Here is a 22,042-nt window from a genome sequence, read left to right as displayed (position 1 = left end):
CACCCCATCGGATGAATGGGCCAAGATCTCACACACGTGGCGCACTTTCGGAAGACCCTGCAAGTAGCCGTTGCACATGGCCTACAAATTCCAAGAATTTTCTCGTTATCATTTCAATTTGTCGCCTCCAAAATGGAGAGCTGAAAAGTGACATACAACTAGGGTCCACATTCACCTGAAAAAAAAAAGGCCCAAATTTCGTAACTAAGGATCTTCCAGTGTTCTTGACCATGACTGGCTCAATCGGCCTAAAATATACTGGATCACTGAACCATGGACCCACTACTACCAAATGAACAACCCAGGTCACTGCCAATGAGGATATTAGGAGGCAGGGGCAGTACAGTCATACCCTACGCATTGGCATATGGCTTATATTTCACTTGAAACATGAAAGAAACCTCTTGTTATGAATATGGGCCCATCACCACTGCTTATTAGTTAGTGCCCAGTAAAGAATTAAGGTGGACCCAAAAACACCAAAAGGTTTGATTTTATTCCCATTTTTAAGATTATAGCAAAAGCTCATCAGTAAAGAGGTTTAACTACAGCATTTGGGTTTTCACACATCACCATCATTATCATGGCTTCTCACTGCTGCGAGAAATGCTTCCCAATTTCACCAACAATAAATATTTCCTCTAATTATAAAATATAAGACATTCAAATGACACGTTTTGAATAACCATACATTCAAATGATGCCTTGCTTCTGATTCACCATTCTTTGGAAAGTCAAAGCCCCTTCTTACAAGAACATAAATCCTCATCTAGTTCCAGTTGGCAAGTTGATCTGATCCTTCGCATTGGAAGTGTGGACCAAGCAATTTTGCAGCCTGTTTTAGCCTTGAACCATATCAAAACTGGTTCGAGATTGTGAAATCATCTTGGGTATGAGATTCCAAAATGCTAGAACATTCTGTGGCCATCTAAAGACTTCGCTGATATCGAGGTTGAGTAGAAATTACCCCAATGTCTTCTCTAAAACGAGCATTTGGTCCTGAAAGATCTGTGATGTAATTTGGTCGGGCCCTTGGCACCTGTTCATTTGAATTGTTTTTTATCCCAAGCTTCACAACAAATGCCGCAGTGCATCCCTTGCCCAAGCCCTCGCTTTCAAGCCAAATATGACCTTCCATAAGACTTACGAACCTGATTGCATCATTTTTCAAAGGTGAGATGATGTTAATAACAGAACTCTGCAAGCAAGGCTCTCCCTGGGGGATTATCCAGGTTGCTCGACCCTTCTGCCCCACCATGATGTGATAATTCAGACTGCTCATCTAGAAGATCCCACCACATATGGCTTACATGGAAAAATCTCACTGAACCTCAACATCAATATGAAGATGAGTTGGAACCTTTTTTTTTTTCTGGGTTGTTGCTTCTAACTCATTTTCAATGGAAGGCGTGATTACCTGATAAGTAGGACTTTTGACATACAGTGCATCTATGTAGGGACCCTTCTAGATGAACAGTCTTGGTGATCATGTGGTTGAGGTGGAAAGGCAAGTAACTTGCGGTGAGCCTTAGCATTCTTATAAACTTTAGTGCAACACATTCTAAAAGGACAAATCAATGTCAATAATGAAGATTTTGATAAGAGTTTTGCCAATCTGCAGAATAATCTTGGCACGTTCTACAGAGCTAAACAATACTGATGGTTGACACTAGTGAAATTCGCAGCAAAGTGAGTAGGGAGACAACTCGGGGTTAGATCCACATATCTGAGCTAGTTGTCGACCACTCTTATCTCAGTAGACATGGTACACATGCAAAACATCCAAACCATTTATCTGATGGGCCCTACTATGGTGGTCCATACATCATGTCACATGGTCAGATGATCCTAGCCACCAAATGGAGGACTTCTGACTGTTTGGCATTTTTTTTCCCTGTCCAGAAGTACTAGCTGAAAGTCCTTCAACAGAGTGGCCTGAATAGTCCAACCAATGTGATTCCTGAATGCAGCCCTTCCTAGGTAGGGCCCTATAAATGAATGGTCCAGATCTCATAATGCATACCAAATATGTACACAGTTGAATTGCTTGATGACTAAACTGGATACGGGGGGTCTAACATCGGAATCTCTACAAAAACAATTTCCATGTGTTCAAAGGTGAGAAGGCATTTGTAAACATGCATAAGAAAATACAAAAAAAGAATAGTGACAATAATTAAATGGTAATACACTTCTATACAAGGATGGAAAGAATAATTTTCACATGTTTATATCTGGAAAAAGCATAAAATAAGGAGTAATATGGTGGGTAATGAGGGGGAAAAGGGTCCTGGGAAGATATGTCAATAAGGTATCCAAAAGAGTGTTCATGAGAGATGATTTCCCATTAGCAGCAGGTGTTCATTAGGACTTGGCATCAATCTCTTAATTTTTGGACTTCTTGTTGATGAATTAAACACTATTGTCCATAATGAGGACCCTCGGTTTACGTTGTTTGCAGATGGGTGTGGGTCAACAAGACTAGAGAGGACCAGGGCTATTAACGGGTATCCAGGCTGGTGGGTACCCGGCAGGCCTGACCCATGTTAAAACGGTTCTGGGACCATTTTTTAGACCCATTTCAGAAATCGGATCAGGACAGTCTACAATAACAGACCTGTTTTAAAATCGGGTCGGGTCATGTCTCAGGTACCTGGGTAACCGCATTGCATGCCACGTGCGCTGGATGAGTTGCTACACCTTACTAAGGTGCAGCTTGCCAGATGGCATCAGCCGGGTACATGTTGCATGCAGTGAGGATGGATTCGAAGGGTTGAATCCACTACAAATTACAGACCCGTTTTACAAAGCACGTAAAAGCCCCAAGCTGTGTCCCATCATTTGTATATGTGAAATCCACTCCATCCATCAGCTGAGATCCTCAATGCCAGACGCTGGGGCCAAAATTCAGCCAGATCCACAACTCCGGTGGGCCACACAATAGGGAACAATTAGGATGGGATGCCAACCATAGGTATTCTTGTGGGGCCACCATGGCATCTGTCTACCATCAAAGCCCATTTATCAGGTGTGAATCAACAAGATGAAGGGAATATGCAGAAATAAGCCTGATCCAAAACAGGTGTCCCACAACACGGGGACTTAAGAGGTGTTTCAGAACAATCATACATTATTCCCATTTATGTGGCCCATCTAAGTTTTCCATTGGGCTGATGTTTTGTATGTGCAATGAATGAATGCAAGGGTTAACACCTGATGGCCTGAATAGATTTCATCTATACAACATGGTGGTACCCAAAGAGGCTGGGTGTTTTACTTGTTGTGTAAAAGACACATATAGACCCTAACAGGTGATTTGCACTCCCATTGGTGGGCTTTCTTGCAGGCTCAGCTTTCCAAAGGAAATGCAACTAGTTGATCCAAGTTTCACGTACACTCTTCAAAGACCGTTTTGCCTTTGCCGCTATTCACAATCTAGCATGTGTCGCAAGCCACTGAGCCCATATGCATATTATTCCAATGATCTGAACCATTCACGTTGTGCCTCTATGATGTATGGCCCACCATGGGGAACTTACACTAAATAGATGCTATGACCTCTCTGTCATGAAGTTAGATTTTTTATGGCTCATATTCTCCAAATCAAAGGTTAGGATCATCACCAAAGCATCATTTTGGGATAATGGCTTATTTATTTTAGTAAAGAGAATATGAATGGTTCAAATCAGGGGATAATCTCAGCATGTGGGCCCTAATGGATGGCGATAGGACTCGTAACCGACTGCCAATAACCCAATGGGTACCCGAAACCCAGTAGGTAGCAGCTCCAGGATCTCATACATAATAATTGAACCAGTGAGACCTGATCTGGCAGGGCCCAGTGCCTGAACTGTGCTGGCATGGGTACCTGAAACCCAGTAGGTAGCAGCTCCAGGATCTCATACATGATACCCGAACCAGTGAGACCCGATCTGGCAGGGCCCAGTGCCTGAACTGTCCTGGCATGGGTACACCTTGACCCAATCTGTTGACAGTCCTGGAGAGGGCACAGAGGGCACAAATGCTAAATTGGAGGGTTGGAGGAAAGCTCTAGAATCTAGAAGCTTAAACATTAGCAAACCAAGATGATGTATTTGGAATGCACCTTTAGTAGCAATAGGTATAGAGGGGATGCTTTAGTAAAAACCAAAGATCATGAGAATCCTCAAAGCAGTTTGTTTCATTACCTTGCTCTGCTAAAAAAGGATGGAGAGATTGATGAGGATGTTTCCAATATGTGGAAAAAACAGAAATGTGCCTCCACATTATTGTGTGATAGCTGCATATGGAACTTATGAAAAATCCTATAAGACAACTTTTGACTGGTTATGTCAAATGGCACAATCTTGAGCAATTAGGAAGCAACATGGGCAAAGAATAAGCTTTGAAAACATCGTGTGTTGAGATGGATAGAATGAAGAATGAGGTCATCCAAAGTAGGCTAGTCGTCCCAGTAAGAGAAAATGATGGAAAGCCGATTGAGATAGTTTGGCCAGTACTGAGGGGAACCTTGGTTTAGGTTGAGGGACTAACCTAAGGACTTGGATCGAGGTAGGGATAAGGGATATGAAATCTTGTTTACTTGGCAGTGATAGGGTCTTGGGTATCATTGGGCAAACAAGATACATAAAACTGAACCCAAATAAATAGGTTAACGTGCAGCAGCAGCAAGGATGATAAAGGCGAAGACATTGATGATAGCGATGTAGTTTGGGTGGTGTTTACCATGGTATTCCTGCCTTTCAACACCATCTAATCAGCCTACATATTAAAATCATCATATTCAGCAGAAAATGCTGTCAAATACCGCATAAATGCATGCATAGGGTTTGGTCTCCTTTTAAATATCGACAGGAGAAAAGCTCGGTAAATACTGTGTTATTCCGATGGCTAAACGCAGCTTGCAATACAACAGAAGGAAAGAGTCCAAGAAGAAAGAGTTTCTAGCCGACGAATATACCTTTTACAAATTGCGAGACCAAGCCCTGTTCCACCTTGATTTCTATTTGTTCCACTTCGTGACTGTGCAAATTTGGTAAAAAGATGAGGAATATCTTGAGGACTAACTCCGCAACCAGAATCCTTAACCTGTAGCAACAGAAGTGTTAGCATCACAGTCAAATATGCGCATAAAGAAAATTAGAACAATCATTTATAAAAGAGAAAAATAGCCTAACGCTGTATAAGCTTTTGTTATCTTCCATGTAAAGATATGCTAAGATGCAGATACAAATGCAGCCAAATGGGCATGTACTCCTATCATCATCATCATCTAAGCCTTATCCCAACTAATTGGGGTTGGCTACATGAATCCTTTTCCACATTTCCTGGCAATAAAGTTTCCTTTGCTTTTTAGGTATGCATGCAGATGGGATATCACCAATGGCTATAGCTGGCTACTCTTTGTTTTTGGCATGCTTTCGTCAAATTTCCTATCCGATACAGAAATTTGAAGAAAGCATTCCAAAACCAAAGAACATCTAGCTAAAGCCATTGGTGAAGTCCCATCTGCATGCATACCTAAAAAGCTAAGGAGATTTGTATGAAGGCAGACTGAAGATGGGATTTGTGGTATATGTGCCAACATGGCAAGTGTGAGCAAGATCTGGGCCATCATAAGGTGGGACCCACATTCAACACACGCTGACCCAAAAATAGGCCAATCCATTCATCAAGTCAGCTGCACGTGTACTGGATATAGGCTCTTGGTCCTTCTCTAATTGTTGATTTCTTACATGCATGTGATGTGAGACTCACCTGATGAGTGGACCAGACTGATTTTTGGGCCAGGGCCTGTTCATGGCAGCCTCACCTGATGAACGGAATCTTGACCATGCATGCCCCTTTTATTTTGCCCTCGTGTCAATTTTCATAGCATTCCTCACATGGATTTTTTTTTTTTTTGAGAGGTTAATTATAATAACAATGAGCAGCTGCATTCTCCACATAGATATATTGGGAAATAGAAGCATCTGGGTATCATAGCCATAAAGATACAACTATAATGAATAACATCTATTTCAAAATTGGAAAGGCCAATCAAAAGTATCTAATGTAAATATTTACTATCCATCAACCTGCACTCGTAGGTAAAATCGACCATCACTTGACACTGGATAGAATTCAGGAGCTCGTGGGTCTCTCAACATCTCTGGCTTTGCAACACAAGCCGTAAGTGAAACATATCCCTCCTTTGTGAACTTCACAGCATTACCAGCAACATTTAGAATAATCTGCATGAGTCGTTTTTCATCACCAATGGCATGCACTGGTACATCTGGTGCCAACATCAGTGACACTGACAGCTTCTTCACAGCTGCAATGGGCTTTATCAAATTAATGACCTGCAATGTAAAACAGAAAACCAAGAACACATTATTTGAATACTCTTACTGTAGACATCACCAACAAGAAGTAATAATTGATGATAGTCAAAGATTTACCTCTCTGAAAACTGCATGAACGTTGAATGTTCCGATATCTAGCTCCAGGCTACCATCTTCAAGCTTTGAAAGATCTAAAACATCATTAATTAGTGTCGCGAGAAGGTTGCTACTCTTTAAAACTGTCTCTACCATGACACGTTGTTCGGGTGTTAGCTCAGTTTCTAGAAGTAGGGAGGACAAAGCAATAATTGCATGCATTGGAGTCCGCATTTCATGGTTCATAACAGCAAGAAAATCGTTACGGGCACAGATGGCCATTTCAGCATCTCGTCGAGCTAAATCTAGGGCAACGTTCTGTTCCATCAGCAGATCACGTGCCCGCATGGACTCTTCTAAAATAGAAGCATGAGAAAGAGCAACAGCTACCTGGACAAAAATAATAATAATAACAATAAAAATGAGTATGAGAATAAAGAATGTAATGGTACCATATTTTTTATGATTTAAATAAAAATAAAAATAAAAATAAAAAAAATAAAAACACTATGGATGATCCTTATGGTTGATGTAGGTTTAGAAGTACATAATGTGGTTTAGCAAAGAGTGTACAACACCAATTGACAGTTTGAGTTTATCATTAGCGCAACTGGGTGGAGTAACATGAACTGAATGGACATTTCTACCTTTCCTTTTTTTTTTCTTTCTTGTGTGTGCATGTGCGTGGGTATACAAGGAGCTGACAGCTCATAACCCCTCCAGATAAAATATTGGCCACAGCCCTTGGTCCACATGGAAAAATTGGATTCACTGGGCCCAATTTTCTTGCTGAAATCGAACAATACCACAATGAACCAAACCCCAAGAATTGGATTCACTGGAAACTAGGATCAAGCATCAACTTATGAAGCAGCATAGCAGAAATAGTAGCTGACATTTTGCAGAAAAACAAAAATCCTTTAAAACTCCCACTCATATGCAGAAGAATAGACGTAGATGCAAGTGCCATATTTATTGAAAGAGGAGAAAACACTAACGAATGGGGACAAATTCCCTATACAAGGAGCTGATAGCTCATAACCCCTCCAGCTAAAATATTGGCTACAGCCCCTCGGTCGAAATGCAAAAATTGGATTTCACTGGCCTAATATTTGCTGAAATTGAACAATCTAACAATGAACTGAACCCCAAGAATTGGATTCACTAGAAACTGGGGATCAATTATCAACATAAAGCATCTCAAAATGTATAAATGTATAAATGGGTAGGAAGTAGGAGCGGAGCCAAAGTCTAAACCGCAATTCGGAGCGGGAGGGGGAGTGTTGAGTGTGAAATATTGCATATTTCCCCCTATTTATACCTTAGCTTTATAAACATGATAATGCTTAATCGATTTAATTATGCATATTTTCATGTGCGGAGTGATTTCGAGAGCTTAAGGTGAAATTGATGCCAAAAGGAAGATTTATGCTCAAAAGATTACTAAATGAAGATTTGGAGACTGGAAAGTCATTAATGAAGAATACACATGCCAAAAATCCAAGAAAACCAAGTGAGAAATGAAGAGAATCAAAGATTTGAAGTGAAGAAAAGAAATCCTGAAATTGTCCTGAAAACAAACATATTTCTGAAATTGTCCTGAAAAAGCATATTCTGAAAATCCTAATATATTTTAAAACACTGCGCAGAGTGCGTAAATTTGATGCGGTTTCTAGATTTTTGCAACTAGGTGCGAAAGTTGGAATTCCACAACCATAAATAGGACTCCCTAGGATGCTCCAAAGCATCTTCTAGGGTTTAGAAAGGTCTCAAGAAACATACACAAGAGTGGAGCAGCCGCCAAAGAGTTTTTCTTCTTCCCTAGTTCATTTTTCATGCTTTGTTTAAGATATTTGGTTTCAATCATGTTTATGATTGGCTAAACCTCTTAGCTAGGGCTAAGAGGTGAAGCTTGTAACGTGTTTGGATGTTTATTTTGCTTTGATTCTTGTTCTTATTGAACTTCATTGATTTCTAGTTTAAATTTAAGAAATATTTTCAATTTTCTATGGTTTGTTGTGACTCAAATTACAATAGATGTTGAAATAGCTTTGAGTATCTTCATTTCCATTATGAGATTGTGAGATTGGTAAATCTTGTTGTTCACCATCGTCTCCTAGGCATGGAAGGGTGATGGAATCCATACCACTCATCACAATTCTCTTCCAATGAGAATTAGGTCAATGAAAGTTCAGATTTGATTTAAATTGTTTTATCTTCCAATTGGATAGGATAGGACTCCAATTCCAATTGCATTCCTTGAATCAAGTAAGGTAGCATTTTAATAACTACAAATAGATCAATGGCACCCTAATTCCCACCTTTAAATTCATAAGTTTTAATTAACATTATTCACCATTACTCTCAATTATTCAGGTTTCAGTTTAGATCTTTTTCTAGTTCTAGTTTTAGTTATTTTCAGAATACATACAAGTTTAGGCCATGTGGATTCGACCTCGATCTTACCGAGTTATTACTACATCGCGACCCTACACTTGGGGTTGTGAACACGGAGCAAGTTATAAGGATCCTGCAACTAAGAGGCTGTGAGACACGTATCCCGAAAGATTGTCTGTACACCTAGCATCCGGTATCAGCACACTCTGGATAGACTGGATCCATGAGATCCATCTGACACTCTGTTTTAGTACCTTAATGACCTGAGACCTATACCCAAACGACCACGCGGATGCTGTGATTCCAACGCCGCACAGCACGCCCCATCAAAATCAACACATGACACACATCGTTCATTTACTCATATTTAACGTAGGGCTTACTTAGTATAAAATATCTGGAATAGTAAAACATCGCTTTCAAACCTAAAAATCAAACGTATTTATCAAAGCTACTGAGTCATTCCTCTCCCAAGTTTTCTCGCCCTTCTTTTCAACAACAGCCATACCGTCCTCACCCATTCAACTCGCTCACATCCACCTCACCAACTCTATTGCACTCCTGCATGAAAGAAATCAACATGGGAAGAAAATAAAGAATACAAAGAAAGAAAAGATAGATTAAGGGAGTTGGATGAGAGTTAGGAGAGATTAGGGAGGAGGAGAGGCGATCTCAATCGTTCATGTGTGCACCTCGTCTCCAAATCAACCATTGAGGTGAGTGCACGAGTTGTTTATCCATTGTCTTGATGTCGGGCCCATTAAATGGACTCCATCTTGATGTATATATTGATATCCATGTCTTCTTTCCATTTTGCTAGAAGATGGGACCCACCTGTCCATGCTACCCGGTGTGGCCAATGTGTGGTCCACCTTAATGTGCGTCTAGTTCATGTATATGGGCCCCATAGTGGCGGAAGGACATTCGATGGTCAGAATTACCTATTTTCTTTCCCTTTCCATTTCTCTCTTTTCTTTGGTTTTTGATGGATATGTGAAGTTCATTAGGCCCACCATGAGCTGGCCAACCTCATGGATAGAGTCGATCACCCATGTGGGACCTCACCAATGCATTTAAAAACAAAAACAAAATAGGTAGTCAATATCAAAGACACTGCATGCAAAGACATTGTCTACCAGTGAGTGAGGTTTTTCACTCACGAGCCCACTTTGAAGCATTTGATTAATCCATGCCATCCATCCTCTTAGTCGGATCAATTTATGGACAGGGGCCCGAATAGGAGGTAGATTCCAACCTCACGTGGGCCACATCGTAGGAAACAATGGTGACAATGACAACCATCGTTGGAACTTCTCTTCAGTTTAATTTCCAATTTTCCATCTAGCCAATTTTTCGACCCACCTTGATAGATGCATCTCATCTAAGCCATTCATTCGATTTGCCAAATCATTTTAGGCCTTGAGCCCAAAAAATAAGACCTATCTAAATCTCAGGTGGTCCATACAATAGAAAACAGTGAGGTGGAGCGTCCACCATTGGTACCATTTAAAGGCCCAACACAATGTTCATAGGCTACCAAAACCTATCCAAGATTGGTCTTCTTGGGCCCGCCACGTGTTGGCCGACCTAATGAATGGACTAGATCATTCGTATGTGGGCCCCATTTCAAAGAAAAGGAAAGGAAAAAAAAAAAGTGAAAGTCGTTGGAACAAGAACATCCAGAGGACGTTGCGGTCCAACAACGTGAGCGTGAGAGCCCCTTTGGGAGTTAGAAAGGGGTTCCACGAGTGGAACCCACCTTGATGCATATGGTGTATCCACATCGTCCATCTACTTTGCCAGATTATTTTAGGCCGAGGGCCTGAAAATGAAGCATACCCAAATCTTAGATGACCACACCACATGAAACAGTGGGTTAAACATCCATTGTTGAAACTTTTTGGGTATGGGGCTGAGATCCCACTCGTAGGACCCGCTTTGATGTATGTGCTTAATCCACACTGCCCACCTATTTTGCGAGATCAATTTAGGTCGTGAGTCCAAAGATGAAGCAGATCCAGATATCAAGTGGACAGCACCACGGTAAACCATAACGCTGAACATCCACCCATGAAACTCTTTTTCCGCACGTGATCTTTATATAATATAATATAATATAATATGTATTATATAATATCATATCATATGTATTATATAATATAATATAATATTTTATATAAAGGGAAGAGAGGAAGTCCTCTATGGTTGTCAGCTTCCAGAGAGGGACATCCAGTCCCTCATTTGCGCAAATGGACTGTGGGACCCGGTGTGGGCCCCACCGTGATATGTGTACTATCCATACCAACAGTCCATTTTGTGTGGTCATCTTAGACCTTGGCCAGAAAAAAAAAAAAAAAAATCAGCAAGATTCAAACCTCAGGTGGGCCATACTATAGGAAACAATGGAGACAGGACATTCACCATTGAAAACGGCCTAGGCCACCATGCTGTTTGTTTACCATCCAACCTGTGGCACATGACCACACAGGCCTGAATGAAGTGGAAATACAAATATCAGCTTTGATTAAAACAGTGGGGACAGGAACGTCCACAGTTGAGACCTCCCTAGGCGTGTGGTGATGTGTCAATTTTATATACATGCTTTCCACCATTTTTCTAGCCCGTTTTGTGAGTTGGCCAACCATGCATTGGGGCCCACATGTTGTTGTGAGAAATTCACATTGCCCATCTTTTAGTCCAACCCATTTCAACGGGCAAATCCTGATCTCAGATGGACCACACTCTAGGAAGCAGTTGGGGACAGGGACGTCCACCATTGAAACCTTCCTACGGCCCACCTTGATGTATAATTTGCCATCCAACCTGTGGCACTAGACCACGTGGACTTGGGTAAGGTAAAACACCAATATCAACGGCATTCAGAAGCTTAAGTGGGCCCAACCACAAAACATTTTGGTTATTGAATATTAGCCAATGAAACAGTCCAAGGGCCCATTGTAACGTTTGTCAGATATCTAACTATTCTACAGGTCACACAGAGCTGTATGCAGGGTAAAAACAATTGTTAACATGGTCCAAAATGCCATGGACCCCACCTTGATATACTTGTTGTATTCAGGCCATCTATCTGTTTTGACGGATCATTTTAGACCGTGAAACCACCTTGATGTATATGATTTATCTGTACCGTACGTTAATTTCACCATTACATTTTGTGCATAGGACCAAGTTCGAGGCCGATGCAAGTCTTAAGTGGGCCATGCCACATGGACATTTAAATTTCTAATAGTGACCATCGTTCGGCTCCCACTCTCTTTATATTGAGCCATTTAAGGCCGATTACCACGTGTTGCGTATATGCATTGTATATATATGAATGAGAATATGTAAGTGTGTGCCATGATTGGCAACATGCTAGTATACCTGGCCTGAAAATGGTCGACACTGATAATATACTTCATGTAATGCATACCATGTTCATTCATATGTTAATACGCATCATATGTATGCCTGATTATAGATGTGAATGTATCATAGCATACACCCGACCACGGGTCATGCTCAATACTCATATCATGAATTAGATTGCCTGACAGAAATACAAACCTGCAGTACGAGACAAGGTCGCCCGCATGATCATCACATGAACTTGAATAGTGTGACTCATGGATGACGCATTATATATGACACGTTGCATCTACTCCCTAGTGTTGGGGAACCGCAGAAGCACACAGAGACGAATCAAGCAAGGTACATGCAATCGCACAACCAAGTCCAAACAAGAACAATCCAAATTTTACGTGGAAAAACCCTTGTGAGAAAAAACCACGGCACAAAGCGACGAGTAATGCACTATGAAAGCAGAATTTACAAGAGATAGAGTCTTACCGATTCGAACAAGCCTTGAATCTACTTCATGAGCCCTAGTTATGCCCTTGAACCCTTAGGAACAATTTAGAAAGCCCTAATACATAACACTCCCTGCCAAATCCCGATTACACCCGACATATAAACTATCACAACCGAAATAGGAAACAAATCCTGCAGTTATGCAATTCTGCGCACGCGCTCGATGAGACCTTTGATGGCATTGACAACCCATCGAACACCTTCAATGACATTGAGTAGCAACACCAAAACGTTCTAGCATCCAACATGGATTTTTCGGATTTTTCTGATGGGATCGAACACCTATCGATGGCATCAACAGACCCTGTTATTGACAGATTTAAGACATCAACAACACCTAGTGACACCGGGGATGTGGTCCCACAGCCGGAATGCGGCTGACATATATGAGTATGGACACTAGAAATTATTGAGGTTACAGGGCGTCATAGGTATCCCTGGGTGAAAGTCCATAAACCTTGTCGTACCAGTAGAATGCCCTAATGTCTAAACTGAGTGAATTCATGAGCACAAGATGGTTGGATACTAGTACGCCGCGTCTCCCACTGTGTCGGGGTCGACTGGAAGGGGGTTGAACCTTACCTGCCCAGGTGAAGAGGACTATACACTAGATTGAGTCTGACCAGCTCATGAAATGGGTTCGCTATCCACAAGCCGAGTGGGTTTTTGTATACCACTGACGAAGCAGATAGTGAGGTCTCTTGCACTCACTTGGTCTTGGAAAGCCCTAAGGGCCTATTTGATTTTTAAGTGCGGGTGTAAATACCCTAGAAATGGATAATTATTACCATTTCACCTGTTTGAATATTCATGGGAATTTCTATCTTGGAACCGGTTCAAAAGTAGTTTAAATTTTTGGACCCCACCTTGATGTATATGACATATCTGTTCCGTCCATCTATTTTACCACAACATTTTGAGACATGAGATAAAAAATGAGGTAGATCCAACACTCAACTGGCCCATACCAAAAGAAATAGTGGCCCCAAGAAGTTTTTAACGGTAAGTATGTGATTCACACTTTTGTGGCATGGTCCACTTGAGCTTTGGATATACCTCATTTTTTGGCTTATATCATAAATTCATTTCAAATAATAGATGAATGGTGTGGATATATGATATGCATCATAGTGGGACCCACAAATATTTTACATAATTCTCCGTTTTTACACCAAAAAAGTAGCCGTCAAATCAAATATGGGGAAGAGTGCGGCAATTACAGAGAGAAATAATCATTACCATTTACGGGGGCATTTCCCAGGGTATTGGAAAATCAAACACGCCCGAAATCGCATGTAAATGCAATGGGAAATAGTAATTATTACTGCTTCACCTATTTGAAAATGCACTTGCATTTTGTCTTGAAAACCAAGTCAAAAAGACTGGTTTAAATTTTTGGGCCCCACCATGATATATATATATATATATATATATATATAGATAGATATGAGCCGTCTATCAGTTTTAGCGTAACATTTTAAGGCATGAGCCAAAAAATGAGCCTGATCCAACACTCAGGTGGCCCACACTAATGGAAACAGTGGCACCAATACGTTTTTAACGGTAGACGTTCGATTCCCTAAATCTTGTGGTGTGGCCCACTTGAGCTTTGTATCAGCCTCATTTTTTTGGTCAAGCCCTACATTCAGCTAGCATAACAAATGGACGGTGTGGATAAGACACAGACATCACGGTAGGCCCCACATATATTTCAGAGTCTCCACGGGTTTAGAGCTCAAAAAAGTAAGTCTCAAATCAAGCATTGATAACAACGAAGTGAAATAATTATTACTCACTTGTTGTGTATTTACCAAATCTTTAGAAAATCAAACACGCCCTAAAGAACCCTTTAGGCAACTCATTCACCAAAATTGAAAAGGAGGCAGATTGAATGCAAGATCGAATCCACCCTCTCCGCTTAGCACCGCAGCCCAACTTGTTAAGCATGTAATCTAAGTACTCCCAATCTACATGATCGTAGGCCTTCTCGATGTCTAATTTACGGACTACGCCACTCTTCCTTTTGCGGAATCTGGAATCGCTACACTCGTCAGCAATGAGAGCGGTATTCAAAATCTGGCAGCCCAACACAAGGGCCCCCTAGTTTTCCGAGATCACTTTAGAGATGAGGTCCCTAAATCTATTGGCAAGGATCTTGGCCAGTATCTTATAGGGACCCCCAATAAGGCTAATAGGTCTGAAATCTTTCAAGTGCTCAAGCCCTTTCACCTTAAGAACTATAAACGAAGCCCCCATTTCTACCGAGAGCCGAACACGCTCTAAAAACTCCACCACAAAGTCCATAATATCCCTCCCCACTACATGCCAGAATTTCTGAAAGAACGCCATAGGAAAACCGTCTGGACCCAAGGCCATGTCCCCACACATAGATCCAAGGACTGATTTAACAGCTTCTTCAGGCACCGGTCTTTATAAAAAAAGACGCATCAATATCAGACAACCGACGAAATTGCAGATTTTCGAATCTCGGCTTGCCCCAATTGCCACCTGAAAGAAGATAGCTATAGAACGAAACAACAGCATCACAAATATGATCCTTACTTGTGAGAGTTTCATCATCTACTTGCAGATTGTAGATTCTATTGAGCCGGGCTCTAACGCTGGCGAAATTGTGGAAGAAGTGAGTGATCTTGGCCCCTTAAGCCAAATTGCACGAGATCTTTGCCGCCATCTAATCTCTTCTTCCCTAGCCTTGGCCGCATATCTATTAGAAAGATTTGCCCTCTTCAATTAATCTGCCTCAAAAAGATCCAAGACCTCCTCTGCAAAATCTAACTCATTAATCTCTTCGGCCAGCTTATCAAAAGATTCTTCTCTCTTACCGAGAACCTCTTTCTTCCTCATTTTCAACCTTTCTTTCAACAATTTAAGTTTTCTAGCTAATTTGAATCTTGTGAAGCCTTCCACCAAGAAAGAGGCCCACCATTCTGAAACTAACTGGTCGAAGCCTTCAATGGCCCCCAACCAAGCAAGTTCGAACCTGACAGGTTTTGGGCCCCAATCTTCCTCGTCTATCTGAAGAACAATAGGTCTATGATCTAAGATGCCTCGCTGATAGACCAAAGGAAATTTCTCAATCCAATCAACTGATACAAGAAACATGTCCAATCTCGATAAAGGAGTCTCTTGGCCATTGAACCACATAAATCTAGCACCCGCCGTCGGAAGATACACTAGCTCATGGCGACCAACCGAATAAAAAAATTTCTCCATACTTTTAGAAATCTTGCCCCCTCCTGATTTCTCATGGGACAAACGCACCACATTGAAGTCACCCCCTAGACACCAGGGAGCCCCCACCTAAGCCTGATTGTGTCCAACTCCTCCCAGAATTGCTCTCAAACCTTATAATCGCACTGCCCAAACACAACCGTAAACATCAAAAGGAAACCCAAGGAGACTTCAAATATCAAGACCGAAACAGAAAAATTACCCACAAAAGAATCGACTTTATTCCATCTACTAGAATTCCATGCTACAAAGATGCCCCCAGCTGACCCACTAGCATTAAAGCACAGCCCAATCCTTAGATTTCACCCCCCAAATGGATAGATTATTAGATTGAGACTGTCGCTAAGTACTTTGCAAACTACTAGTATGTTTAACAAAATATTCCAGTTGATAAATGAATGATCCCTTTATTTATAGAAAGAAGAAGAACAAAAATGTGAACAACTACTTGCATTTGATTATAGTTCATTCATTTTCATAAGGTGATGCGAGTAGGGGAAAAAAAAAGTATGACCTTTTTGGTTGGGTAAGATCAGGCATGATTCTCTTGCAGACAAAATTGTAATACTAGAGATTGCACATCTATAAAATATAAAAAAAGATGAGAGAGAAAAAAAGAAGAAGAAGAAGAAGAAGAGAGAGTGGAGATCACGCTAGTCAAACCAAGAAGGAGAAAAGACAATACCAAACATTCATGGTGGAAAGGCTAAGTTCAAAAAAAAAACAAAAATGTTGTCAATTTTATGATATGACCTACATCTGAAGGTTACGATATTAGGGCTTTAACGAATGCTCTTTAGATTGTGATTGTAAAAGCTACATAACGATAGGAAGGCTCAGGGATTCACCCAAAGAGTGGCGGATTCCCTAGTGTTCCAACTTCCATACCTAATAAATTATTAGAGATCTCTTTCCCTGTAATCCTAATCTACTCCATTTCTCACCACTTTCAAGCTAGTTACATTTTGAAACTGAAAATCAGCAAATGCTCCAGTGTTTACCATCGTTTCAACTGAGGATCAACAGTTCTTATGGCTGGCTTTATTTGTGATGGATATGCCCAAAGCCTCTGGACCTATTATTGAAATATTCTTGTTACCTTTTCTGATAAACACTCTACAGTCTAAGGATACCAAAAATCTTTAAAAAGACTTCTGGTAAAATGACTCATCTCCTGTAACAACACCAAAACCATGCTCCTTCCACTAACCCAGGCAGTTTATTAGTTCACGGTTCTCATAGACAGCATTCCTCCAATTCCTACCATCCATCCACTCATATATCAAAGTTGATACTGGCCTAATCAGATGCCAACAGGTATGCAAGAAAGAAATAATATATGAATAAAAGCATATGCACAGTGTGCATAAGATATGCAAATACATATGCATGTGTGTCAGTGCATAACACCAGCAGCAAATATTTTTACAATTAAACATGCTTGCAACAAAGAAGGACATGTAAAAGAAGTTACACTTTCCATATGCAGCTAAAACAATGAGAGCTCAGGAAAATATTATGCATGATTTGCAAGTAACTTAGGCCTGACAATAGACCGGGTCTGGGCAAGGAAAAATCAATATTTTGAAAAGGCCCAGCCCGTAAACCCATTCCAACCAGTTCAAAATCCAAGCGCAATGCCCACCCATTGTGAGGCCTAATGTAAAATTGAAGAAGAGACTGCAACATGTCCTAGATAAATGTTGCCCCCAACAACATTAAAAAATATTGCCATAGGAGGTCATATAACACGTGATGGTTTGCATGAAGAAGTGTAAACTAAATCAAATCTGAGGGGGGAACAAATGCATACTTGCATGATTATGCAAAAGGCAAACGCATACAGAAGCATTTCAGGCATCTTTTCTGTACAAATACCACAAGATACATGCAAAGGCAGCCAGTGAAGAAAAGTAGAGAGCTCATAACAACCTGGTCTGCAACCACTTCAACGAGTTCCAGTTCATGAACATGCCATTTTCTTGCACTGTCTGAGGGAAGCATCAAAACCATCACCGCATAACCTTTTGTAGAGAGCTCAGGCCAATCATTAGTTTGGAAATTTGAAAGATGCAGGAGTGGTACTCGCACAGCAACAACCTCCGGTGGCACATATCTTCCTGTAATATGTCGAATCCTTGCCAATGGACATGTGTGCGGAATTCTTATTGCACGGTTGCTACTGAAGACTTGGTTGACAACAGGAAGTTGAATAGACACGGTGGATCCAAGAGGTACTTGATGACGCAGGGTGTGAGAGAGCTGGAGATTCAAACCAGTACGCGATGGCATCCATAGAGCACACTCTTCCAAACCCAAAGTCCTGCCCAGCTCGACAAGAGTAGTCTTCAATATGGTATGCCTGTCAAGCGTGCTTCGGATCTCATGTGTCAGCATCCTAACATGTCTGCCTGTTTCTTCTTGTGTACGTATAAGACCCATCTCCCTATCTAGTTCTTCGGCCTTATTCTTCAAAAACAGCTCCCTTGTTTTCACGCTTAACAAATCCGGAATGATGTGAACAAGCATGAGAGCCGTCGCACATGATACAACAGCCGTAGATACTTTTGCAACAGTCATTACCAGTGCAACAGTCTTTGAATGCATGGTGAAAGTCCACAAGTTTATTAGGTGAGTAGCCCCGCATAGAACAATAAATGCCCCAAACTGCATTAGCACCCATCGATATGGGAAGAAGGCAGATTTCTTTACAAAGTAAACAAGCTCAAGAGGAATGGAGAAATAAGCAAGGGCAATGAAGAAGTCCGACAAATACTGATATTTCACCAAAAGCTCATCAGGAGACCATAGTGGCTCAATGCAGTCACAAGCCTCCATCTTCAAACAATCACATCAACAGGTACCTTGATCCTAAATTCCTGAAAATATTAGAAAACAACAGCAATCAGATTGAAATAGGGACCACACCGATGAAATTGAATGATTGAATGATAAACCTTGTAGCAAATAATGAGCTACAGAACTCTCCGGTTCTAAAGGAAAGGAAATTCAACTTTACAAGCAGGGTCAATTGGGAAGTGGATACAACTGCCATTAATCTCGGTTGGGTAGACCTGAAATAACAAGGGGAAGGAATGCTCTCACTGCAAATCATGAAAGGAGTCATCTCTATCCATACCAGAAACAACTAGAATTGACACACTCGTGATTTGGTAAGAAAAGTGCCTTCTTGTTTTGAAGTCCAAAAACAAAAAAAACTGCCACCCTAAAACTGCCCTGGTCCGAATTTGAATAAAAATAACACACCCAGAAGTGGACTTGGTTGGATGCCAACCATGCCCCTAACCGACAATTTAATATATGGACAAAATCAATTAATACTGCCTACACAAAAGTACATGACTTGGCAAATGCCTATCCCTGCAAAACAATAAATAAATACACACCCTATAAGGTAGCTGGACAAGAAAAATTAAGTGCCTCTCCAGGAAGAACAAAACAACCAATGAGTTGCATGTAATACCAAATATTGATATTATGTACATCGATTTGTTCTGTGGACAGAACTGATTACACTAGCCAATTATCTAAACAACTACAGGGTATGATTCAGCCGCTAATGACAAACCTGATCAGTGGAAGAATTGACTCAAACACCACACTAGTGGAAAAGTCAATTGTACACTTGTACCTCTTCTTGGCAAAAGAAAGTTCCTCTGTTTGCAGATTCTGGGTTTTACAATTGCTGTTTTCCTACGTTGTATGTTTTTCCCAATGATCAGAGGGTTTCTCCTTCATGGCAGCGAGCCTCATTTACATCCCATCGATGAAACTAGGGTGGCCCTTCCACCCACATTCTCATGAGCGTCCAAACACGCTCACACTGCAATTCATTTCTGTTGACTTTTGTGGCAAAAGGCCTTTAGTTGGTTATCTACTGGGAATCAGATCTTTCCCTTGATGAGCAGGAGAAGAAGAAATGTATCCAACTCCAAGGAGTGATTTCAGGCACTAAAGAATCAAATTGCAATAACTAGTCTAATAAGGAGGAAATGATCAAACTTAAAGTCACTTTCCTCAGAATTGATACAGAGCGACCAGACCCCAAATCGCAACATGTTTCTTTAAAGTTGGAGTTTCATGGAAGAAAACGGCAATCCGAAGGATGCTTCGACATCATGAGAACTAGGAAACATCGTCTATTTTTCTCCCATTTCCTCTTGATAAAACTGAATTTTGCAATTCTAACTCACTTGTGCATCCAAACATAGTCAACACGTATATGGAAGTTATTGAGAAAGACTCGACCGCTAGAGTAAATCTTACTGACGTCCATAGATTACGGAGAAAGAGGTCAAAGAAAGAGAAAAAGACAATTACACAGCTGAACTAAAGAAGCCGATCAGTTTGCTAATTCTGCAACACGGCTTATACCAAAAATCCCCAAAATGCCCTTCCTACTAGAGAATTGATATACTGAGGACTAGAAATTTTCTCCACTGAATCCGCATCAGAAATAAATAGCTCTGAAACCTTAAAATCTAATTCACAGAAAATTTCAGATACAATAAAACAATAATAATAATAATAATAATAACAACAACAACAAGAGAAAACCCTTATCCTTTGTAAACAAAACAAAGAAGAAAGCATCTGCAGAGAAATCTTGTAGGAATTAAAAGACGAAATGCGAAAAAAGGAGATCGAGGAAACAATGACATGGAGAAATTATTTTGTGGAAACGAGATCTCTCCCATGTAAGGAGAAGATGAGAGCTTTCGCACATCAGAAGAGAGATAGAGAGAGAGAGAGAGAGAGAGAGAGAGAGAGAGAGAGAGAGTACCCGAGCATGGAAGAAGATGACGAGGAATTTCAGGGCACGATCGAGAATGGTGGATGTATCTGTACATGGGCGTGAAGATGAAGGCGAAGCTGCTGTTGGTGCTTCACCTACTTCACGCAGCCCAAGACTCAAAAAGTCTCTCACCTGCTGAAAAAGGCAAAACACTAGTAAATATCCCCGCACTCTCTCCTTCACGGACAAGAAAGCGAGATATGCTCGAAGCCTATGAAAAAGGAAAATGGGTTTGCGTACCTTGCGTGGGTTCGTACTGGGGTAGCTTTCTCTAACACGGAGAAAACATCTCAACATGCATGAAATCCACTCCGTCCATCAGTTGCATCACTCCTTTTTAGCCTTGACGCCAAAAATTAAAATGGTTCAAAACTCAGATGGGCCACCCCATAAAAATATACCTAAAACTTCTAAATCACTTGCGGTGGCCGACCTGAGTCTTTGAATTCTTTAATTATTTTTTAATTATTTCATCCTGATGATACACATCAGATGAATGGATTGGATAGGAATATAAACACTAAAGTGGGCCCTGTATAAATTAGTAGTGGGCGTCCCATCCCAACTATTTTTTGAGTGTGTCCTACTGAGTTCTGATGGTTATGATTTTTGGATTTCAAGGTGAAAATGAGGTACTGTAACCGATGGACGGGGTGGATCTCATAAAAGTTTCATCTACATTGGCTCTCACTGCGCGAAGTACCCAGCTCGATGCACCCAGCGCGACGTGAGCTAGCTGGGCTGAACAAAAAAGAAAAAAGGGGTCGCAATCCACCTTTTTTAGGAAGAGCGTGCAACTCTCGATCTCTATGGCTCAGATGTGATGTGCGTACGAAATCCACACCTTCCATCAGTTTCGTCCCCTCGTGATAGTATCAATACCAAACTTCGGTTCAATACAGCATTCAGGTTGCCTACACACGGAAACAGCGGGGACGGCCCAAACTTCAGTTCAAACCTTTCTGGGGCTACCGTATTGTTTAGATGCCATCCAACCCGTTAATCAGGTGGCAGCCACCAGAATCAAAGTAAATTACAAAATTCAATCTAAGAAAAAAATCCGTGGGCCACACTGTGTGAATTTGGAGGAATTGGAGTTGATTTTGCATTGTTCCCTTGTTAGGACAACGTTAGTTTTGGATGGAGCTTGCTTTCGTCATTGACCGTGAAAATGAGCTGCTTCAACTGATGGACGGGCTGGATTTTCAGCAAACATAGGGTGGGCGCCACACAGCTCGAGTGTTGCTTGTCTGCTACGACCAGTTTTGCAGACCTGTCCTAAAAA

The 22,042-nt window shown here is 41.0% G+C and overlaps 1 protein-coding gene across 1 annotated transcript; it reads right to left on the bottom strand.

The window, feature by feature from the left end:
- Positions 1 to 465: 465 nt before the first annotated feature.
- On the bottom strand, positions 466 to 20,946 carry LOC131224792 (probable ethylene response sensor 1). Its single transcript, XM_058220180.1, has 6 exons — positions 20,746 to 20,946; positions 17,874 to 18,820; positions 6,444 to 6,812; positions 6,078 to 6,344; positions 4,961 to 5,088; positions 466 to 1,151 (listed from the first exon to the last, which is right to left on the bottom strand). The coding sequence occupies exons 2-6, from the start codon at positions 18,777 to 18,779 to the stop codon at positions 929 to 931; spliced, it is 1,893 nt and encodes a 630-aa protein (XP_058076163.1). The 5' UTR covers positions 18,780 to 18,820; positions 20,746 to 20,946; the 3' UTR covers positions 466 to 928.
- Between the last annotated feature and the right edge of the window lie 1,096 nt (positions 20,947 to 22,042).

This window comes from Magnolia sinica, chromosome 14 (assembly GCF_029962835.1).
Source record: "Magnolia sinica isolate HGM2019 chromosome 14, MsV1, whole genome shotgun sequence".
Lineage (NCBI taxonomy): Eukaryota > Viridiplantae > Streptophyta > Magnoliopsida > Magnoliales > Magnoliaceae > Magnolia > Magnolia sinica.
The sequence above is the reverse complement of the archived record's forward strand: the minus strand, read 5'-3'. Positions and strand labels throughout refer to the sequence as shown.